The sequence below is a fragment of the Carcharhinus amblyrhynchos genome, chromosome 23, assembly GCF_965287045.1.
Source record: "Carcharhinus amblyrhynchos chromosome 23, sCarAmb.v2.hapA, whole genome shotgun sequence".
In the NCBI taxonomy this organism is placed as follows: Eukaryota; Metazoa; Chordata; class Chondrichthyes; order Carcharhiniformes; family Carcharhinidae; genus Carcharhinus; species Carcharhinus amblyrhynchos.
In genome coordinates, this window is record NC_137346.1 from 15,577,465 (window position 1) to 15,598,977 (window position 21,513).

At 42.2% G+C, this 21,513-nt stretch overlaps 1 protein-coding gene across 1 annotated transcript in view; it reads right to left on the reverse strand.

The window, feature by feature from the left end:
- Nucleotides 1–20,309, reverse strand: part of LOC145357577 (nuclear pore membrane glycoprotein 210-like) — a 166,505-nt gene extending 146,196 nt beyond the window's left edge. Inside the window, exons 1-5 of the mRNA XM_080211052.1 lie at nucleotides 20,155–20,309; nucleotides 10,291–10,427; nucleotides 9,286–9,417; nucleotides 5,872–5,968; nucleotides 4,423–4,573 (exon numbers count right to left, since the gene is read on the reverse strand). Of these exons, the coding sequence (XP_080067178.1) occupies nucleotides 4,423–4,573; nucleotides 5,872–5,968; nucleotides 9,286–9,417; nucleotides 10,291–10,427; nucleotides 20,155–20,309 (672 nt within the window). The remainder of the gene's footprint in view (nucleotides 1–4,422; nucleotides 4,574–5,871; nucleotides 5,969–9,285; nucleotides 9,418–10,290; nucleotides 10,428–20,154) is intronic.
- Nucleotides 20,310–21,513: the final 1,204 nt, after the last annotated feature.

The window sequence follows — 21,513 nt, forward strand, 5'->3', positions numbered from 1 at the left end:
AGCTTTCATGGCTTCCATCTTCTTTGGTGCTTCATGTAGTCCTTTGCATTTTGAAAAAGTTGCATTTCTCTATCTTGACACACAGGCCATGTACATGAAGCCACTGCAGTGTGGATTCCCAGTTCATCAAATTCTCTTAGTCACTCACACTAGTAATCAAAAAATTGTCAAGATAACATGTAGACCAGGTAACCCACTCAAGATTTGCTTAATTGACCACTGAAAGAACACAGGAGCCGAAGTGATCCCAAAGGGTAATCATTCGTAGCAGAATAGGCCTTTGAGGGTAACAATGATAAGCAAGAGTTGTTATTCGGTTGGGAGATTCATTTGCAGGTAAAACGGTCGATGTTGCTTAACTTTTGCCTACATGATAGGCCCATGAACAGATCCTTGATCAGTGGAAGTGTGCACATAACACACTAGGTTGGTGGTCATCTTAAAATCTCCAGAAATGCTGACTGTCACCATTTTTTTCTTTGACAGGCACTACTGGTGTGGCCCAGTCACTCATGGTAACAACAGGTTCCAAAACATCAGTGTTGACAAATCGTTCTAGCTCCTTTTCAACATTTGGGCAAGTTGCATACGTCACCACTCTCGCCTTGAGGCTTTTTGGTTGACGAGTTGGCTTGATTTTGAGTTTCACTCCTTCCATTGAGCCAAATGTATCTTTGAATACTTTGCACGATGTGCTATATCCCTGCTTTGGCATTGACCAAATCATTTAGAGTTCTCCAATCCAGCTTGAACATCTCCAACCAAGAATATTCAAAGAGAGCCAGCATTTCTTCAGAACATGTGGAGAGGCAGCCCTGCCATTTGTTCACTCTTGTCAGGACGATGATGTATCCTTTCAAAGGCACAATTTCTTCCACTTGGTTCTTAAGATCGCATTTGCTGGTCTTAGGGAAAGGTGCTTTAGTTTTTGATATATGGTCTCAGGGATTAAAGATTCAATGGCCAGCGTCAACTTTAAGTTTTACTGGTTGTCCACCCAGCGGAGAGACTACCTAAAATCAGTATGATTCTCCTTCAACTCATAGCAAATTCGATCTCAGTTCCTCCTCTTCTTGACTGCTGTCATTCTCATCAGTTTTAAATTTCACTAAATTTATCTTTTTATTTGTGTCCAAGTTCTTTTTCTGCCCACACTGTTCAGGGAACCCTGATCTCTTCCACTAAGCTCATGTGATGTGGCTAACCTTGCCACTATTCTTGAACTGGTTGTTCTTGCTCCAACAGGCAGCCGATGAAAGACCCATTCTGGTACATTGGTGGCACTCTTGTGGGGTTGGGTAGGCTTCTTCTGGGTTTCGCCCATCCTATGGGCTTTTGTTCCCGTTCTCAATTGTGAAGCTCTCTAGCTGCGAGCTCCATCGCGACTGCAATTTCCAGAGCTGTTCTTCATCTTAAGATGCGCTCTGAGATCAATGGCCACTGGACTGCCTCATTTCGAAACCCACAGGCCAAACAACCATGCAGAGCGTCATTCAATGATTTGCCAAAATCTCTTCATTTAGCATGGCACTTTAAGGAGGCTAAACTATGAAATATTCTTGTTCTCTAATTGGTTTCTTCGTTGCAACCTGAGTCATTTCACAATAACCAATGACTCAGGCGAACAACATTCCTCGAGGGCTTTCACCGATTGGTTGAGGGTTTTGGTACGAGGCTACTCTGGCTGGACCCAAATTGCAGAGTAGGTTAAACGCCTTATGGCCAATAGTGCTGAGAAAGATTGGACAATGAGGTCAGGTGGAATTTTATTTGCCTGTACATAATACTGGAACCTCTCTGCATCGGAGCTCCAACGTTCAATTTCCTCATCAAAAGGTCTTACGGCCGCAAAGTGAACCGCCATTTTCCCTCAAGTTCAAGAGCTGCGCAGCATTTCTCTCAGTGGTAGTTAACTTGATAGAACATAAGAAATAGGAGCAGGAGTAGGCCATCTAGCCCCTCGAACCTGCCCCGCCATTCAATAAGATCATGGCTGATCTGAAGTGAATCAGTTCCACTTTCCCGCTTTCTCCCCATAACTCTTAATTCCCTTGTCTATCAGAAATCTATCTACCCGTGACTTAAATATATTCAACAAGGTAGCCTCCACTGCTTCAATGGGCAGAGAATTCCAGATATTCACCATCCTTTGAGTGAAGAAGTTCCTTCTCAACTCCGTTCTAAACTGCATCCCCCCCACCCCCTTATTTTGAGGCTGTGCCCTCTAGTTCTGCTATCCTTTCTAAGCAGAAAGAATCTCTCTACCTCGACCCTATCTAGCCCCTTCATTATCTTGTAAGTCTCTATAAGATCCCCCCTCAGTCTTCTAAACTCTAACGAGTGCAGACCCAGTCTATTCAATCTCTTCTCATAAGCTAACACCCTCACCTCCAGTATCAGCCTGGTGAACCTCCTCTGTACTCCCTCCAAGGCCAATATATCCTTTCGCGAATACGGGGACCAAAACTGCACGCAGTACTCCACTTGCGGCCTCACCAGTGCCCTGTATAGTTGCAGCAAGACCTCCCTGCTTTTATATTCTATCCCCCTCTCTATAAAGGCCAACATTCCATTCACCTTCTTGATCACCTGCTGCACTTGCAGACTGGGCTTTTGCGATTCGTGCACAAGGACCCCTAGGTCCCTCTGCACTGTAGCATGCTACAGCTTTTCACCCTTCAAATAACAATCCCTCTTACTATTATTTCTACCAAAGTGGATAACCTCACATTTGCTAACGTTATACTCCATCTGCCAGGCCCTCGCCCACTCACTCAGCCTAGCCAGATCTCTCTGCAGACTTTCCGCGCCCTCCACGCAATTTGCTTTCCCACTCATCTTCGTGTCATCAGCAAATTTTGTTATCCTACACTCAGCCCCCTCATTATTGTCTATGTAATGGTAAACAGTTGAGGCCCCAGCACCGATCCCTGCGGCACTCCACTAGTCACCAACTGCCAACCAGAAAAGCACCCACTGATTCCAACTCTCTGCTTAGTTAGTGGAATTTTAAAATTCCAAAATGTATGCATCCTGTGGTGATTACTGACTGCGTTTGTTCTCCTTTTTTGCTGTGTGTGAGCACTGTAGCTTTGTTTCACTCCTCCCTGACCATGTGCTTGGGCACTGCTGACTGGGGCCTACTTGCTTTGTTTGCCAGTGGGAAATTGCAATTTTTAAAAACTCATTTGCCCTTGTCACTTACCAGCATCATTGATGCTGCAGAGTTGGACCCTAGCACGCACAGATCCTGCCCTTGTTTCTTGCCTTTTTTCAGTGTTTTTGTTTTTTTTATCCCACCTCGTCATCTTCATTGTTCTGTTGCTTGTGACTGGGAGTGTGTAGAGATCAGGTCCACTCAGGAGGTCTGCACAAGGTGGGAAATCTTCCTGTCCCACCCACCACGGGAATCGTAGCCAGCAAGCGGTGGACCATGCAACGGTCTGTTGGCCTTGGGCGGGATTTTTCAGTTTTGGGGCGAGTGCGGGCGGAAAATCCATCCCAAGGTGTTATAAAAACAATAGGAGGTTTATTTTTAGGTGTGCATTGTACAGGCTCCAATGCCCTACTGCCAGCAGACTGTGGAGGCCTCAGTGTTGTCACAAATGATCATGTGACCATCCTCTTAAAAGAGCCATGCCACTGTAATTCCCCAAATGCACAACAGGCAATAAATACTGGCCTAGCCAATGATGCCCACATCCAGTAAATGAATTTATAAAACATCTTTTGAGCACTAGAGTCATGAAATATCTATAACAGGAGACAAGGGGACACTTCTGCCAGGTCCTGAAGACCTTGTTCACATAAGCATATTCGTATCAAGCCCACTTGAACTCCTGATGGGCTGGAAAGTAATTCAAACTAAACAGAAGTCCCTACAGGCACAGACAAGTTTCTCCTTTGAAACAGCAAGCAAACAATCAGGATGATCAACTTCAGTCCTATCTGTTTGGCACCCCAGATGGTACAGTCAGAAGAAACCCCTTCAGCCCTAGACTGTTCATTCTCACAGCAGCGGAGGGACATCGAAGAAAATACCCAGATGTCAAATCTAGGACCGTACCTAGCACGTCAGTCCAGTGTAGGAAAGAGCTGTGTGTCAAAGCAAACATAGCGAGAGCTCCCAGCCTTAACCCTTTACTGTATATATGTACAGTAGTTTAACTGTACATATATACAGTAAAAGTTCTTGTGGTTATTAAGTATAAGTTAACTTACAAAGACTATGAAGATTTCATTAATACCTATTGAACGGTACGTAACACCGTACAACAGGTCCATCACAAACCAATAAAACATGCTGTCTTCACATCCATCAAAATAATATGCATTTTTTCACTATAACAAATTATAAAATCAACACAATTTTTCTTTTTAATTGACTTCTTGCTAAATGAAAATTCACAGCACTACCAGTACCTTATATATTGAATCCTGCAGTCGTGTTTTCAGATTAGCAGTACCAGTCATTAATCCAGATACAAGAATGATATCTCCTTGCTTTCCTTCTTTTTCCATTCTCGCTATATATGCAGGTGGTATATAGGTAGACTCCAAAAACTTCATTATTCTGATAAAAAATACATAAAACATACACATAATACTGGATGCAGAAAGAAACTGTGTGTATTGCAGAATAACTGACAAGTTTACAAGCAGATAATTCAGTCTGTGAAATCGTAGAATCCCTAGAGGGCAGAAGGAGGCCAATTGGCCCATTGAGTCTGCACTGACTCTCTGACAGTGCATCTTATCCTGCCCCAAACACCTAATCCCATGCATTTACTTCACTAATTCCCCTAACTTATACATCTTGGGTCACTAAGGGGCAATTTAGCATGGCTAATCCACCTAATCTGCACATCTTTGGACAGTGGGAGGAAACTGGAGCACCTGGAAAAACCCATGAAGGCACAGGGGGAACGTGCCCTGTGAGGTAGCAGTGCTGACCACTGTGCCACCATGCTGCCCTAAATGTGAAAAAATCAATTATCTGCGTCACTCACATTTGCTAGACATACATGTTAGTAAATCTGGAAGCCTCATTTCAATTGATGATAAAGAAATATACAATTAATAACCCTATCACAGCAGAAATAAGTAGAGTAGAAAGTGTTGACACACAACACATTCTACTCTGGATCAGTATATGGGGTTATTCCTACAACTGCACATGGGCTAACTTTCTATTCTTAGTCAACCAAGTATTTTGAAGGGGAACAGAAAAATCTGGAAATAGTTATTTCACGTCTTTGTCAGACATATCCCAGTTATTGCTTCAACAGCACTGCTAACAGACACCTTGTTACATAACAATTGTGGCAAATTTAATGGGTGTTGGGGCTTCCCACTCCGTCGCCAGAAAGTCAAAAGAAAACACATCCCTGCTGATACCAGCTGCCCTGATAATAGCAGTCATTAATTGACCATTTAAGGGCCTCAACTGGGGTTAAGGTGGGCAGGCTGTCCAAGTCCTGGGAAAATTGAAAACAGGTCAAGACTGGACCTGAGAATGGTGGCAAAGCTGCTTGGGTAATTTAATGGGCCATTCGCCCAGCCTGCAAACCCACCAGCAGAGGCCCATTAAATTTTGCTCTTGCAGGTTTTCTATTTCAGGTAAGGATACATGACATCATAGGAAATTACAGAATGAGGAGGAAAAGCAAATCACTTTGTTACACTGAAGTACACGATCAAAATGTAAAAATATTTTGTCTATCATTTAATTGCAGAAATGAAAAATACATTTTGTGTACCAGCCTATCGTTGCTGTTTTCTAAAAGTTAGTCCGACTATAGTCAATCAATGGGAAAATTCTGAATTAGCGTTCTTTCATATTTTGAAAGTAATAGCCCAACTAGTGCCTACCTAATTTTACTTGGCGACTCTGCAATATTATCCATGTCTTCATTCTTCACGATGCTCCAGTCAAAAATAAATCCTTCCAAACTGCTAAAGGTATTGCCTTAAGAATAGGTGGGATAACTCAATTAGACATGATTATCATGGAGAATAAATGTACATTTTCTAATTTAGCTTTATAAGAAATAGGTGCAGGAGGAAATCATTCAGTCCATCAAGCTTACTCCCTATGCAATAAGATTATGGCTTATCAGATTGTAGATTTAACTCCATTTTCCTGCCTACCATCATAACCCAACTCCTGATTATTTTTAACTCAACCTTGAACATATTCAATGACCCAGCCTCCACTATTCTCTGTGGCAGAGAATTCCAAACAGTAACAAGTCTCTGCGAGGAAAAACAACTCTCATTTTTTAAACTAATAAAACATTTTCAAAGTAAAAACTGGTTCTAGATTCCCCAATGAGAGGAAACATTCTTTCAGCATCTACTCTGTCGAGCACCTTCAGAATTATCTCTCATTCTTCTTCAGCTTGTTTGCATAGGTCCAACCTGCTCAACCTATCCTCATAAACGACCCTTCATCCTAGGGATAATCCTATTGAACTTTCTCTAGACTGCTTCCAATGCTAGTTTTTCCTAATAGTAAGGAAACTAAAACCATATACAGTACTCTAGGTGAGCTCTCACCAATATCCCTGTAGTTGTAGCAAAACTTCCGTACTTGTTGCAATATAACTTTTTGCAATTCATGAACAGTAACACCCAGATCCCTCTGCTTTACAGCAATCTGCACTCTCTCCATTGAAATAATACTGTTTTTTCTTTTTTCCCTGCCAGAGTGGATAAACTCATTTTATTTCTCTTGCACTTCAACAAGGTGTCTACATCCTCTCTGCATCTTCCCCACAACTTGCTTTCCACCCATCATCAGCAAATTTGACTACAATATATTTGATCCTTTCCTCCAACTCATTAACATAGGTGGTAAATGATTTAAGCCTCAGCACTGATTCCTGCAGCACTCCACTAGCTGCAGTTTGCCATCCTGAAAATGAGCCATTTATCCCATTTGCTGTTAATTAGCCAATCCTCTATTCATGCTAACATATCAATCTCAACACCACAAGTAGTAAGTCTTGTGCAGTAACCTTTCATGTGGCATTTGAAAGTCCAAATACACTACACTACATCAATGGTACCCTCTTTATCTACCCTTTTGTTGCATCCTTAAAGAGTGCGAATAAATTTGTCAACCAATTTCCCTTTCACAAATCCATGTGGACGCTGCCTGATTAATTTTTTGCTTTTTAAATGTCTTGCTTTTACCTCCTTGACAGTGGATCCTAACAGTTTCCCCAGTGAAAGATGTTAGGCTCATAGGCTTAGTTTCCAGCTTTCTGTCTCCCTTCTTTCTTGAAAAGGGTTGTTAAATTTGCAGCTTTCCAATTTGCATGGACATAAGTGGGGAATTATAGGAGATTATAATCAATGCTCTCGCTATCTCTGCAGCGACCTCTTTTAAGACCCTAGCATGTCTATCATCAGGTGCAGTGGGCTTATCAGCTTTAGCATACGAGAAAGATCTTAAGCTGCTGTGTGAGACAACGGTGGAGATTTCAGGGGCTCTGACTCAAATTTCAAATTCTCTATGGCCACAAGAGAGATGCCAGAGGGCTGGAGGACAGTTGATTTGGTACCATTATTCAAGAAGGGAAGTAGGGAAAAACCAGGTAATTACAAGCAGTAATTATTGCACTAGAAAGGGTACAGAGGAGGTTCACCAGAATGTTGACTGAGCTGGAGCATTTCAGTTACGAAAAGAGGCTGGATAGGATGGGGCTGTCTTCCCCAGAGCAGAGAAGACGGAGGGGTCCTCACCAAGGTGTACAAAATTGTGGGTGATATAGATAGGGTAGATAGGAAGAAACATCTCCCCTTAGCAGAGGAGGATAAATTTAAGGAAAGGAGCAGGAGATTTAGAGACAAGAGAAAACCTTTTCACCCAGAGGGTGTTGGGAATCTGGAACTCACTTCCTGAAAGGGTGATAGATATGGGACCCCTCACGACATTTAAAAAGCATCTAGATGAGCACTTGTAAAGCCGTAGCACACAAGGCTACGGACCATGGAAAATGGCATTAAAATAGATACGTGTTTAATGGCCAGCACAGGCACAGAACAGCCTCTTTCTGTGCTGTAAGACTGAGTCCCATTAATTTTCTCAGTACTTTTCCTCTAACGATTATGATCATTTTAAGTTCCTTCCTTCCTTCTGCCCCTTGATTTTCTACTATTGACGTACTTTATGTCTTCTGGTACATGGACATACAAAGTACTTGTTCGAAGTATGCAATTTCCTTGTTTCCTAATATTTCCCAGTCTCACCCTGAGGGACTAACTTTAACCTGGTATTGAGAGACTAACTGTTTTTCATATATACAGTCAACTCCTGTTGTTCGCTTAGGTTCTGATCGTATGAAATTGCGCAAAGGCAAAATTGCGAACAGTGAATTTGTGCATGTGCAGAGATGATGCATGTGTTGTGTAATTTTTTACTTGGGAAAGGTGAGTTTGAGAGTCTAACAATTTAACATGAGAGTTTAAAATCACAGATCAGCAAAGCTTTGAAGCCAAAAACCCAAATTTAACAATTCACACAGGCAAATTAATTTGTGATAGAGAAGGTCACAAATGAGAGGAGTTTATTGCCCTTGTAGGAGCTTTGACTATGTTTGTTTATTATGTTCTACCTGGGTTGCCATAGTCATGTATTCTCTGCTGTGAGGCACAGGTAGGGGAGCCACCTTACATTCAGTTTAATAAAGATATTTCTAGTTGGTTTTCTCTAAAACTATAATTTCTCACTCTTCATTATTTTCAGTCATAATTTTTAGTGCTGGTTAAAAATTTTCCCAATCTTCTGGATTACCACTAACCTATGCAGAATTGTCCAGCTTTTTTCTTTCAGTTTTATTCCAATCTTCCTAAGTTAACCACAGATGATGCATCCTTCTCATGGAGTTTGTTTTGATATGTGCATCAAAACAATGTCTACATAAAGGAGTGCAGTGAAGTCTTATTATAATAAACATTTGTTCATAACAAAATGTTCCCCTCATGTTAGCTTTAATTGCAGTTAGCAGATGTACTCAAAAAATAAGGGGGAACCAGACAAGCAAATGAGGAAGAAGGGAATTGACTATGTTGGGAAGGGTGGGAAGGTGATGGTGTGGAGTATAAAAGCAGCACAGACAAGGTGGACCTAATTGTTTGTTTCTTTGTCATAGGCTCTATGTAACTATTGTCAGATTGTGACCTTCATATTCTCCACATCAGTGTGAATTTTAAAATAAAGTACAGAGTTTTGGATTGATAAATGCATGTCTATAGGATATTATGAAGTATGGCTCATACCTTCCTCATCCAAGGCTCTGACTGTTAATTTTAAAAGGGAATCATCCACATACAGCTCTCGCGTTGTTGATACAATTTCAATTTGATTTATAATATCAACCATTACGTCACAGCGTAACACTTGCCCTGTCACTGAAACAAAAAGAAAGTCTATTATTGCCATGAAGACTGCTTCCAATTTAACATCACCGTTCCATATAAAACAATGCGTGCCATAATTCATTTATACACAAAAATATTATTTTTCAGTTCCCTTTGCACAGACCAAAAGGTTAAGAGAATTACTTTTTGACTTGCTGCTTCAGAGCACCAACATTTCAGACCCTAGTAATGCTGCCCGTTAGTACCAAAGGTAATTTCTCTGAATGTAAAGTTGTCTCAGTTTGACTCAACTTCCCAAAATAGCAAACATTCACGATCAACGCCCATCTGCTTTAAAAGCCTAAGGAAATGTTTGCATCTTCAGGAATCCCACTATTTGTTAGTCACTTTATGCCTTATTTCCTACTTATAGCACCCATTAAATCAAAGAGCTTAACAAACCAATGGTGTACACAAAACAGACAACAGCTATTTAACCTACTATCAGATCTTGCTGGTGTAATAGCAACCATTACAATACAGTGTAGCCCCGTCACTGAAACAAAAGAAGTGCATTACTGCCATGCAGACCATTTCCAATTAAAAATATCTATTCCATTTTTAAAAAATGTATTCCATAATTTATTTATACGCAAAAATATGATTTTTAAATTCCCTTTGCCAGCAAGCATCACACATCATCTTGAACCAATGAGGTACAAAGATGGCTTACTGTCTTGATTCTTCCAAGGCGAAAGTATATTGGAACATTTGCATGTATTCTAGATTTAACAACTAAGAAAATTTCAAGAAAAATTCCTTCAAATACTAAATGTCATACTGTACAGTACTGTGGTCTTCCCAGTTATATTTTCAAATTCCTGCCAGCTCTTCAAGTAATCAAAATAATATTATGAAACATACCTGTTTCCTCAGCTATGATTATACTGGTGAGGCGAGTAGGCTGAGTTGAGCGAACAGATATCAATGCTGTGTTGGAACATTCAGTATCATTCTGATATACAGGCTCAATAGTTGCTACATCTGGTCGCGTTGAATACCTTTAACACAGAAAAAAGCCATGTAGATCTGCCAATGTGTTATTACTACTACGTTAATTATTAACTGCATTTATTGTACTGCATGTATCAAGTGCAAGATCTGATGATTAAGTTGTAATTTTTCATCAGGCAATGTGAACTTTAGCGAAAATTCTAAATTTATAACATCATTTAAAGTAGAATGAATGCTGCATAAAGTTTGAATAACAAGGATTTAATAACTTATAAAATCCCTAACTGTAATTAACACTAAGGTGGCATTTATCAGGACCCAACCTTTGTTTATACAATCTATCAGATGAAAGTGCAACTATTTTAAGTATGTTCTAAGACTTTCAGCAGTTAACATTTTGGTTATTTTGATTTTTGTGACATATTCTACTTTTGGTTATGCATAACCATTTTAATCCTAAATTTAACCCCTCCTTATATGAAAGGTATTTCCATGTTTCGGATTTAATAACTATTAAGAAGTTGAAGTAAAATGAAGAGTAAAGAATTGGATAAAAAGAAACTGATAAGAATTTCGCTGCCCTGAAAGCTATTGGTATGCAGATTCGCCCAAAAGCAAGGTAAATAGATATTTAGTTAAGTGGAGAACAATAGGGAATAGAATTGTAGGAGTCAAAGATACAGAATGTAGGAGTTCAAATAAGAAATAAGGCTGAATGTTGCATTAATATGCTTCAAATGTGACTTCTAAGATTACTTGTTCAGATAAAAGATCAAGAAGAATAAACTACATATCAGAGACAGGGTTACTGCTTAACTGGAAAACAGCTAACCAGCAACCAGGATTACAGCCACATCCAGATGGAAGCTGAGCTCTCCCAAAAACAAGCTTTTGGCCTGAAGATTGCTGTTTTACAAACTAGATCTGCTATTCTGAACCAGAAGAAAACTTCCCAAAAGTAAGATATAGGATGTATGTGGTACCTGTTCAAGAATTTGACTCATAGTGTTAGAATCTATGGGATGTTGTTTTGAGGAAAGTACATTCTTGGTGTCCAAGCAAGAAGACAGATTTGGAAGGGGTTAATTTAAGAATATTGTGTTTGGAGCCATTATTGTAGTTAATTGTAATTTTTATTCTGTATTGTTAACTCCCTTATTGAGTGTTTTACAGTTGAATAAATGTTTTTTATTTGAATGGTTACAAGAAGGCTGAACCTTTCCTCACAGGTTTTCATCCCTTTCCTCACATTATACCAATTTGCAAAGTAAACTGTTAAGCACCAATGTTCCAAGTTTCCATTCTGGGATTTGGGATACTCTCATAGTTAACATTGGCAGGGTTCTTAGCACTACTGAATGACAATTAAAAGTGCTGTGTCCAATATGTATCTACTACTATGTAAAGTTAAAGCACATGGAATTGCAGGTAATGTCTTGAGATGACCAGAAAGCTGGTTAGCAGATAGGAAGCAAAGAGTTGGCATAGATGGGTCTTTTTCTGAATGGCAGCCCATGACTAGTGGGATTCCGCAGATGACATAAAGTTGGGTGGGAAGGGTAAGCTGTGAGAAGGATGCTGAGACGCTTTAGCATGATTTGGTAGGCTGAGTGTATGGGCATATGCAGTATAATGTGGATAAATATGAGGTTATCCACATTGGTTGCAACAATAGGAAGACATTATTGAATGGATATAATTTAAGAGAGGTGATGTTTTGCTCCAATTGTATAAGATGTTGGTGAGGCCACACCTGGAGTATTGTGTGCAGTTTTGGTGTCTTTATCTGAGGAAGGATGTCCTTGCTAGAGGGAGTACAGCGAAGGTTTACCAGGCTGATTCCTGGGATGGCAAGACTGTCATATGAGGAGACTAGGTCGGTTTGGATTATATTCATTGGAGTTTAGAAGAGTGAAAAGGAATTTCATACAAACTTATAAAATTCTAACAGGTTTAGACAGGATAGATTCAAAAAGAATGTTCCAAATGGTGGGGGAATCCAGAGCTAGATCATAGTTTGAGCATAAGAGGTAAACCTAGAACTGAGGTGAGGAGAAATTTCTTCATGCAGAGGGTGGTGAATTTGATTTGATTTATTATTGTCACATGTATTAGGATACCGTGAAAAGTATTGTTTCTTGTGCACTATACACACAAATGAGAGAGTGCAGAATGTAGTTAGTCATAGCTAGGATGTAGAGAAAGATTAACATAATGCAAGCTAAGTCCATTCAAAAGCCTGGCAGCAACAGAAAAGTTGTTCGAGTCAGTTGGTACCTGACCTTAGACTTTTATATCTTCTTCCCGATGAAAGAAGGTGAAAGAGAGAATGTCCACAGTGTGTGGGATCCTTAATTATGCTGGCTGCTTTGTTGAGGCAGCGGGAAGTGTAGACAGAGTCAATGGGTGGGAGGCTGGTTTGCGAGATGGACTGGACTACATACATGACTTTTTGTAATTCCTTGTCATTTTGGGCACAGCAGGAGCCATACCAAGCTGTAATACAACCAGAAAGAATGCTTTCTTTGGTGCATCTATAAAAGTTGGTGAGAGTCGTAGCTGACATGCGAAATTTCCTTAGTCTTCTGAGAAAGTAGAAGTGTTGGTGGGCTTTCTTAACTATAGAGTCAACATAGCGGGGGATCAGGATATGTTGTTGGTAATCTGGACACCTAAAAACACGAAGCTCTCAACCCTTTCTATTTCGTCCCCATTGATGTAGACAGGGGCATGCTCTCCTTCACACTTCCTGAAGTCGATGACAATCTCCTTCATTTTGTTGACATTGAGGGAGAAGTTGTTGTTGCCACACCAGTTCACCAGATTCTCTATCTCATTCCTGTACTCTGTCTCATCATTGTTTGAGATTCGACCCACTGAGGTGGTGTCATCAGCAAACTTGAAAATCGAATTGGAGGGAAATTTGGTCACAGTCATAGGTGTATAAGGAGTATAGTAGGGAGCTGAGAACACAGCCCTGCAGGGCACTGGCGTTGAGGATGATCGTGGAGGAGGTATTGTTGCCTATCCTTACTGATTGTGGTCTCTGAATTAGGAAGTTCAGGATCCAGTCGCAGAGGGAGGAGCTGTGGCCCAGGCCACAGAGTTTGGAGATGAGTTTTGTAGGAATAATGGTGTTGAAGGCTGAGTTGTAGTCAGTAAAGAGGAGTCTAACATAGGTGTCCTTGTTATCTAGCTGTCCCAGGGTTGAATGCAGGGCCAGGGGATGGCATCTTCTGTGGACCTACCACTGTAATACACAAACTGTAATGGATTCAGGTAGTTGGGGAGGAACTAATTCGTGCCATACCTTTTGAAGCACTTCATAAGGATGGGTGTCAGAGCCACCGGCCCATAGTCATTAAGGTGCGCCGCATGGTTTTTCTTAGATACTGGGATGATGGTCATCTTGAAGCAGTTAGGGACCTCAGATTGTTGTAAAGAGAGGTTGAAGATGTCTGAATTCCCTCGCTAGCTGATCTGCACAGAATCTGAGTGTTCGTCCGGGTACCCCATCCGGGCCAGTCGCTTTCTGTGGGTTGACCTTCGAGAAAGCTGCTCTGACATCTGCAATGGTGACCTCAGATATAGATTCATCCAGAGCTTGCAGGGTGGAGGGCAAGGTCTCACTGACCTCTTGTTCAAAACAGGCATAGAATGCATTGAGCTCATCAGGGAGAGGTGCGTTGGAGGCAGTGATTTTATATGCATTTGTATTGTAGCCTGTTATGTCTTGCAGACCCTGTCATAGTTGGCAGGGGTCAGTGTGTCTAGGTTGGCACTCTAACTTGGTCCGGTACAGTCTTTTGGCATCTTTGATGGATCTCCTTAGATCATATCTGGCTTTCTTGTATAGGTCAATGTCACCTGACTTGAACGCCTCAGACCTGGACTTCAGCAAGCAGTGGATATCCCTGTTCATCCATGATTTCTGGTTGGGGAATAGACGGATTTGATTCTTTGGCACCCAATCTTCTACACACTTACTAATGAAGTCAGTTACCATTGTGGCGTACTCGTTCAGGCTGGTAGCAGAGTTTTTAAAAACTGATCAGTCCACTTACTCCAAGCAGCTCCATAGATCATCTGATTCCAACATTGCTCAACTTTATTTGATGGATTCTCTCGCTTCATTTTTTGCTTATAAGCCTGGAGCAGGAGCACAGTCTTGTGGTCTGATTTGTCAAAGTGTGGGCAGGCGATAAGAGTGGTAGACATGTTTGACATTTGTGTAGCAGTGGTCTAGGGTGTTTGGGCCTCTGGTAGAACAGGAGATATGTTGATGGTAACTTGGTGCACGCTCTTGAGCTTGGCTTTATTTAAGTCCCCATCCATGATGAACAAGGCCTTGGGATGTTTCATCTCAAGGCTATTCGTAGTGGTGTGTATTTTGTCCAGCCTGGAGTAGGATGTAAACTGCCATAAGGATAACAGATGTGAACTCCAGCAGAAGTTGGTAGGGGCAGCATTTTAGTGTCAGATATTCTAGGTCTGAGGAGCAGAAAGTTGCCAGTGGTGCCACGTCTACATACCATGAGGTGTTGATAAGGAAGCAGATCCATCTCCTCTAGCCTTGCCTGAGGCCACCATACAGTCCATTTGATGGATTGAGAAGCCCTCTGGTTGTAGGGCACTGTCCAGTGAAGCAGGAGTGAGCCATGTCTCGTGAAACAGAATGTGTGGAATTCACTAGTAGGAGCAGGAGTAGGCCATCTAGCCCTTCAAGCCTGCCCCGCATTCAATAAGATCATGGCTGATCTGTCGTGGCTCAGTTCCACCTTCCCGCCCTCTCCCCATAACCCTTAATCCCCTCGCTTATCAAAAACCCATCAACCTGCGTCTTAAAAATATTTAGCGAGGTAGCCTCCACCACTTCAACGGGCAGAGAATTCCAGAGATTCACCACCCTTTGAGTGAAGAAGTTCCTCCTCAACTCCGTTCTAAACCGCCCCCCCTTTATCTTGAGGCTGTGCCCCCTAGTCCTACTATCCTTTCTGAGCGGGAAGAGTCTCTCCACCTCTATCCTATCCATCCCATTCATCATCTTATACGTCTCAATGAGATCTCCCCTCATTCTTCTAAACTCTAATGAGTACAAGCCCAGTTTATTCAGCCTCTCCTCATAGCTCAACCCCCTCAACTCCGGCATCAGCCTAGTAAACCTCCTCTGCACTCCCTCCAAGGCCAAAATATCCTTGCGTAAGTACGGCGCCCAAAACTGCACACAGTACTCCAGCTGCAGCCTCACCAATGCCCTATACAGCTGCAGCAAGACCTCCCTACTTTTATATTGAATCCCCCTCGCTATGAAGGCCAGCATCCCATTCGCCTTCCTGACCACCTGCTGCACCTGCAAGCTAGGTTTTTGCGACTCATGCACAAGGACCCTGAGGTCCCTCTGCACTGTCGCCTGCTGCAGTTTTTCGCCACGTAAGTAATAGTCCTTCCTACCATTCTTCCTACCAAAGTGGACCACCTCGCACTTGCCAACATTAAATTCCATTTGCCATTTCCTGGCCCATTCGCCCAGCCTATCTAGATCCTTCTGTAGACTCTCCACACCCTCCGCACAATTTGCCGTTCCACCAACCTTGGTGTCATCAGCAAATTTCGACACCCTACACTCGGTTCCCTCCTCCAGATCATATATAAATTTCAAAAAGAAATTAGACATAGCTCAGGGGGCTAAAGGAATCAAGGGATATGGGAGCAAGGGAGATCAGGATATTGACTTCAATGATCTGCTAAGAGCAAAATGAATGACAGAGCAGGCTCAAAGGGCCAAATGGCCTACTCCTGCTTCTGGTTTCTATGTTACTAAGTATCAATCAATAGTGTACAAGATCAAAAGCATAAGTAACGTCATACTTCAAGGATGTGAGACACAATTTCTCTACCACTACAATTCAGGTCAGAAACGCTCAAGTGTTTCATGGAGACCGTTTGAACCATAACATTTACAATTTGAATTTGGCTAGAGTAAGCATAAGATGTTTCACTTCAGATATGATTCAAATGACACACTAGGGAGCTTCTAGCAAACAAAGTTTTATTGAAGAATATAGTTAACACGTACCAATTACAAACAGGGCAGAAAAAAAACAACCATATTGTATAACCCTTGACAAATATATGAAATGTTCCAATCAAACATACTCCTCAAACACAGCCTGAAGTCAGAACAGCTCACCAAAACAATAGGGAAAAATGAGACTCTAGGTACTAGCTAGCAAACCACCAATAGCTGAATTTTCACTTCAAGATGGTCGGGATACTGCTTCCAGCTAGCCAGCAAAATTTAAAACAACAGGGAGAGAGAGGAACATTGCGTTTCTGTCTGATGTCTGAAACCTTCTAATTAAACCATGTGTCATCAACTACTCCTAGCAATTCAAGGACCATTCGGTATAACTTTTTGAAAATATATTATTGGTTCAATATTTATCTCTAATCCATTTGACTACAGATGTATGTATTTTACCATTTCTTCTTACCTTTTGGTAATAAATAAACTTGCTCTATCTTAAAAAGCCTGGCTAACTTGGCTCCTTTTTATATATAACTGTTGGGTCTGGAAAACATATCCAAGGGAAAGGAAACATTGTTAGATTAAATCTTTGCTACTACCAGAAGATAGAGCGTTGAATAAAGACATGAAGCCAGTCATTGCTCCAAAGCCAGGTTTGTGACACTGAGGGGGCAAGCCAACTGGACAGTGACATATCAGTGGATCTCGCCTGGACACCAAGGAGAAATTGAGCATGGCAAATCCACCTAACCTGCACATCATTAGACTGTGGGAGGAAGCCAGAGTACCCAGACAAAACCCACAGACGTGGGGAGAACGTGCAAAGGACACACAGATAGGTCATCAAAGGCTAGAATCGAACCAGGTCCCTGGTGCTGTGATGACACGATGTAAACCCACAAGTTACATTTATACAAAGTATTTTACCAGTGTTTTGATGATTATCAAACACATACATTGACACAGAGTCAATAAGGAGACTTATGCCAGATGACCAAATACTTTATCAAGGAGATTAGCTTGGAACTAGCATTTTAAAGGGCCATCCCCAATGAATAGAGCTGCCTACTCATCCTTTTTCAATCTGAAAAAGAGCCGTTCAATGAGGTGGTTTTCGTCAAGACTCATTCCAAGCATCACTGTGATACAGGACTCTGTGTTATAAGGACTGTTCCCAGGGACACAGTGACAAACATCAGCAGCTGCTGGAGAATCAACAGTTCAGTGAAAATGCTTGAATCCATCATCATGGAAGAAATAGCGAGACACCTAGATATGAATTGTCCCATCAGTAAGACACAACATGGGTTCATGAAGGTCAGGTCATGTTTTGACTAATTTGGTGGAATTCTTTAAGAACATTACATGTACAGTGGACAATGGGGAACGTGTGGATGTGGTGTAGCTGGATTTCCAGAGGCATTTGACAAGGTGCTGCACCAAAGACTGCTACTTAAGATAAAGGTGCACAGTGTTACAGGCAATATATTAGCATGGACAGAGGATTAGTTAACTAACAGAATGCAAAGACTGGGGGTAAATGGATGTTTTTCTGGTTGGCGATCAGTGACTAGTGGTATGCCTCAGGGTTGGTACCGCAATTGTTTACAATTTACATAGATGATTTGGAGTTGGGGACCAAGTGTAGTGTGTCAAAATTCACAGATGATACTAAGTGGAAGAGCAAAGTGTGCAGAGAATGCTGAAAGTCTGCAAAGAGATATAGATAATCTAAGTGAGTGGGTGAGGATCTGGCAGATGGAGTATAATGTTGGTAAATGTGAGGTCATCCATTTTGATAGGAATTACAGCAAAATGGACTATTATTTAAATGGTAAAAAATTGCAGCATGCTGCTGTGCAGAGGGACTTGGCTGTCCTTGTGCAGGAATCTCAAGGAGTTGGTTTGCAGGTGCAGTAGGTAATTAAGAAGGCAAATGGAATTTTGTCCTTCACTGCTAGAGGGGTGGAGTTTAAAAACAGCGAGATGATGTTGCATGACGTGCTGGGGAGGCCACACAATACAGTTTTGGTCTCCTTACTCCAGAAAAGATATACTGGCACTGGAAGGGGTGCAGAGGAGATTCACTAGGTTGACTCCGGAGTTGAGAGGGTTGGCTTATGAGGAGAGACTGGGTAGACTGGGGCTATACTCATTGGAATTCAGAAGAATGAGGGTAGATCTTATAGAAACAAATAAAATTATGAAGGGAATAGATAAGATAGAAGCAAGGAAGTTGTTTCCACTGGCAGGTGAAATTAGAACTAGGGGGTATAGCCTCAAAATAAAGGGAAGCAGATTTAGGACTGAGTTGAGGAGGAACTTCATCACACAAACGGTTGTGAATCTGTGGAATTCCTTCCCAGTGAAGCAGCTGAGGTTAACTTATTGAATGTTTTTAAGGTAAGGATAGATACATTTTTGAACAGTAAAGGAATTAAGGGTTATGGTGAATGGGCAGGTAAGTGGAGCTGAGTCTACAAAAAGATCAGCCATGATCTTATTGAATGGCAGCCAGATAGCCTACTCCTATTCCTAGTTCTTTTGAAAAATGCTCTTTGGTCTGCCCAAAACTTGTTGGCCTTCAACTGCATAGTTGTCCCTGACTGAGTGGCAGATTGGCACATTCCAAAGCCCAGCAACTACGTACTGAGGAATGCACCACAGAGGTGCAATGGGTAAAGGGCACTGTCAAAGAGCTTTCAGCCACTGTGTACCAAAGGGCTGGGAATTGTGCAGGACTCTAACAAAAGAGTATGACTCACACTGAATGTATACAGTAAATATCACAAATATCGCCATTGCACTGAAGAACCAAAGTGTGCAACATGATCTATATAAAAACCTGAACATGAAGACTATTTTGAAACATTTGTAAGGTGCTTTCAGATATTTTAGAAATAAAGTATGTTTTTGCAAAAAAAAGTTTACAATCAGGATGAACGCAAAAAATCCAATTTTCCATTAATTCATGCAGACAAAGCTTTGTTTAAGATGTTTTCACAAAACAGCATACAGAGGAATTGTTTGGTATGGAAGCACATGACACAATGAGGTGAAGTTGACAATAGTCCTCAGGAATTAGAATCTTAGAAACCCTACAAAGCAGAAAGAAGCCATTCTGCCCATCGAGCCTGCACTTAAAAACATTCAACAGGCCCTATCCCCACACTCCCATATGTTTACCCTCCTAGTTCCCCTGACACTAAGGGGCAATTTAGCATGGCTAATCAACCTAACCTGCACATCTCTGGACCCTAAGGCCAAATTTTACTGACATGCTCGCCCCAATTCCAGGGGCAGGTGAGGCTTGGAAAACGGCATTCTCTGTTGAGCTCGGGTGGGATCGTACAACCTCAGGCTGACGTGCTGATAAAATTCTGCCCTAAGGGCTAATCAACTTAGCCCGCACATCTTTGGATGCTAAGGGGCAATTTATCATGGCAAATCCACCTAACGCGCACATCTTTGGAGTGTGGGAGGGAACTGCAGCACCCAGAGGAAGCCCCACGCAGACACGGGAACAACGCGCAGACTCCGCACAGATAATCATCCAAGGATAGAATCGCAGCCGGGTCCCTGATGCTGTGAGGCAGCAGTGCCAACCACTGTGTCACCCAGTAAATTATTTGACATTGGCCTCCCCTTCTGTCTTGTTCAAACCTTGAAGGGTTTGTGGGGGAGGCGACTTCTCTCTCCCCCCCACCCCCCCAATCCTTAAGAGTCAATCCAGGAACAGAGCTCACCACTGGTAACACCCTTCGTCGGCCTCCATGGTGAAATTCGCCTTCACGTTTGGGGAGTAAGGCAGCAGCACTTTAGGGACGTTCAGCTTGGCCCCGGCGCAACAACGGCAAAGGACAGCCACGCATAGCAGCCAAGGCCAGAGGCGGGTCGCCATGGCAAACCCAGGGAGAAAGACTCGAATCGCACAATAAAAGCAGGATTTAAAAGGCGACCGAGGGCTCTCGATGGGGGAAAGGAGGGGCCAGTAGACTCCCCTCAGCCCAGCAGCAGGGCCTCTGTCTGAGGCAATTTGCGCCGAGCTCAGGCGGCTCTCGAGCGAGAACGTCGTCGAACCGGCCGCACGCGGGAGAGGATCACGTGACCCCCGCCTGTCTGCTCGCGCGCAGCACCCCCGCCGGCTGGGAGGAGAAAAGTGCCGCCTCACCCAGGCGCCGGAGTGGCGGTTGGCTCGGGTCGTCATGGCGTCTGTGCTCGCTAATGGGCGGCACGGTGGGTTAGCATTTGATGTTTCAGAGACTTAATGTGTTACCATCTATACAATCAGAACCTGACGGGACAATAAAATTATAAATAGTGAGTCCTTAGTTACTACTTAAGTATCTCAGGATGTCTGAAGGACAGCCTAATTAAAGTTGGGATCGCTCCTGATGATATTATGGCATACTACGGAAACAAGAATTTATATTGAACCCCTGTAGTGATACTGTACATATAAAGGTAATGTAGGGCAGCACGGTGGCACAATGGTTAGTACTGCTGTCTCACGACGCCAGGGACCTGGGTTCAATTCCCAGCTTGGGTCACTGTCGGTGCAGAGTCTGCACGTTCTCCTTGTGTCCGCGTGGGTTTCCTCCCCACAGTCCGAAAGACATGTTGGTTAAGTGCATTGGCTATGCTAAATTCTCCCTTGGTGTACTCGACCAGGTGCTGGGATTTTCGCAGTAACTTCATTGCAGCATTAATGTAAGCCTACCTGTGACATTAATAAAGGAATTTTTTTTGAAAAAAAACCACAACAGAGAAGTAATTTTTTTGTGTGCATCCTCCAACGCAATCAAACTGTTCGGATTGCACCAACCGTACTGGCTTGGAACTCCGATTCATTTAAACTTTAATCTGGATAGGTATATGAGGGAGAAAGGAGGGCTTGATAGGGTGAGATGGAATGGGAAGATGCAGTTGGGCTGAATGGTCTGTCACTATACCATAAATTATATCTGAAAAGAATTGTGAGAGATTCTGAGGCATAGCTTGCTCCCTAACCTACAAGTTTTATGTTGTCAGACCCTTCATCAATTATTTTACACTTGTATGGAAAGGCAAATAATACAAACATGAGGGGTTACCTCTCATTTATT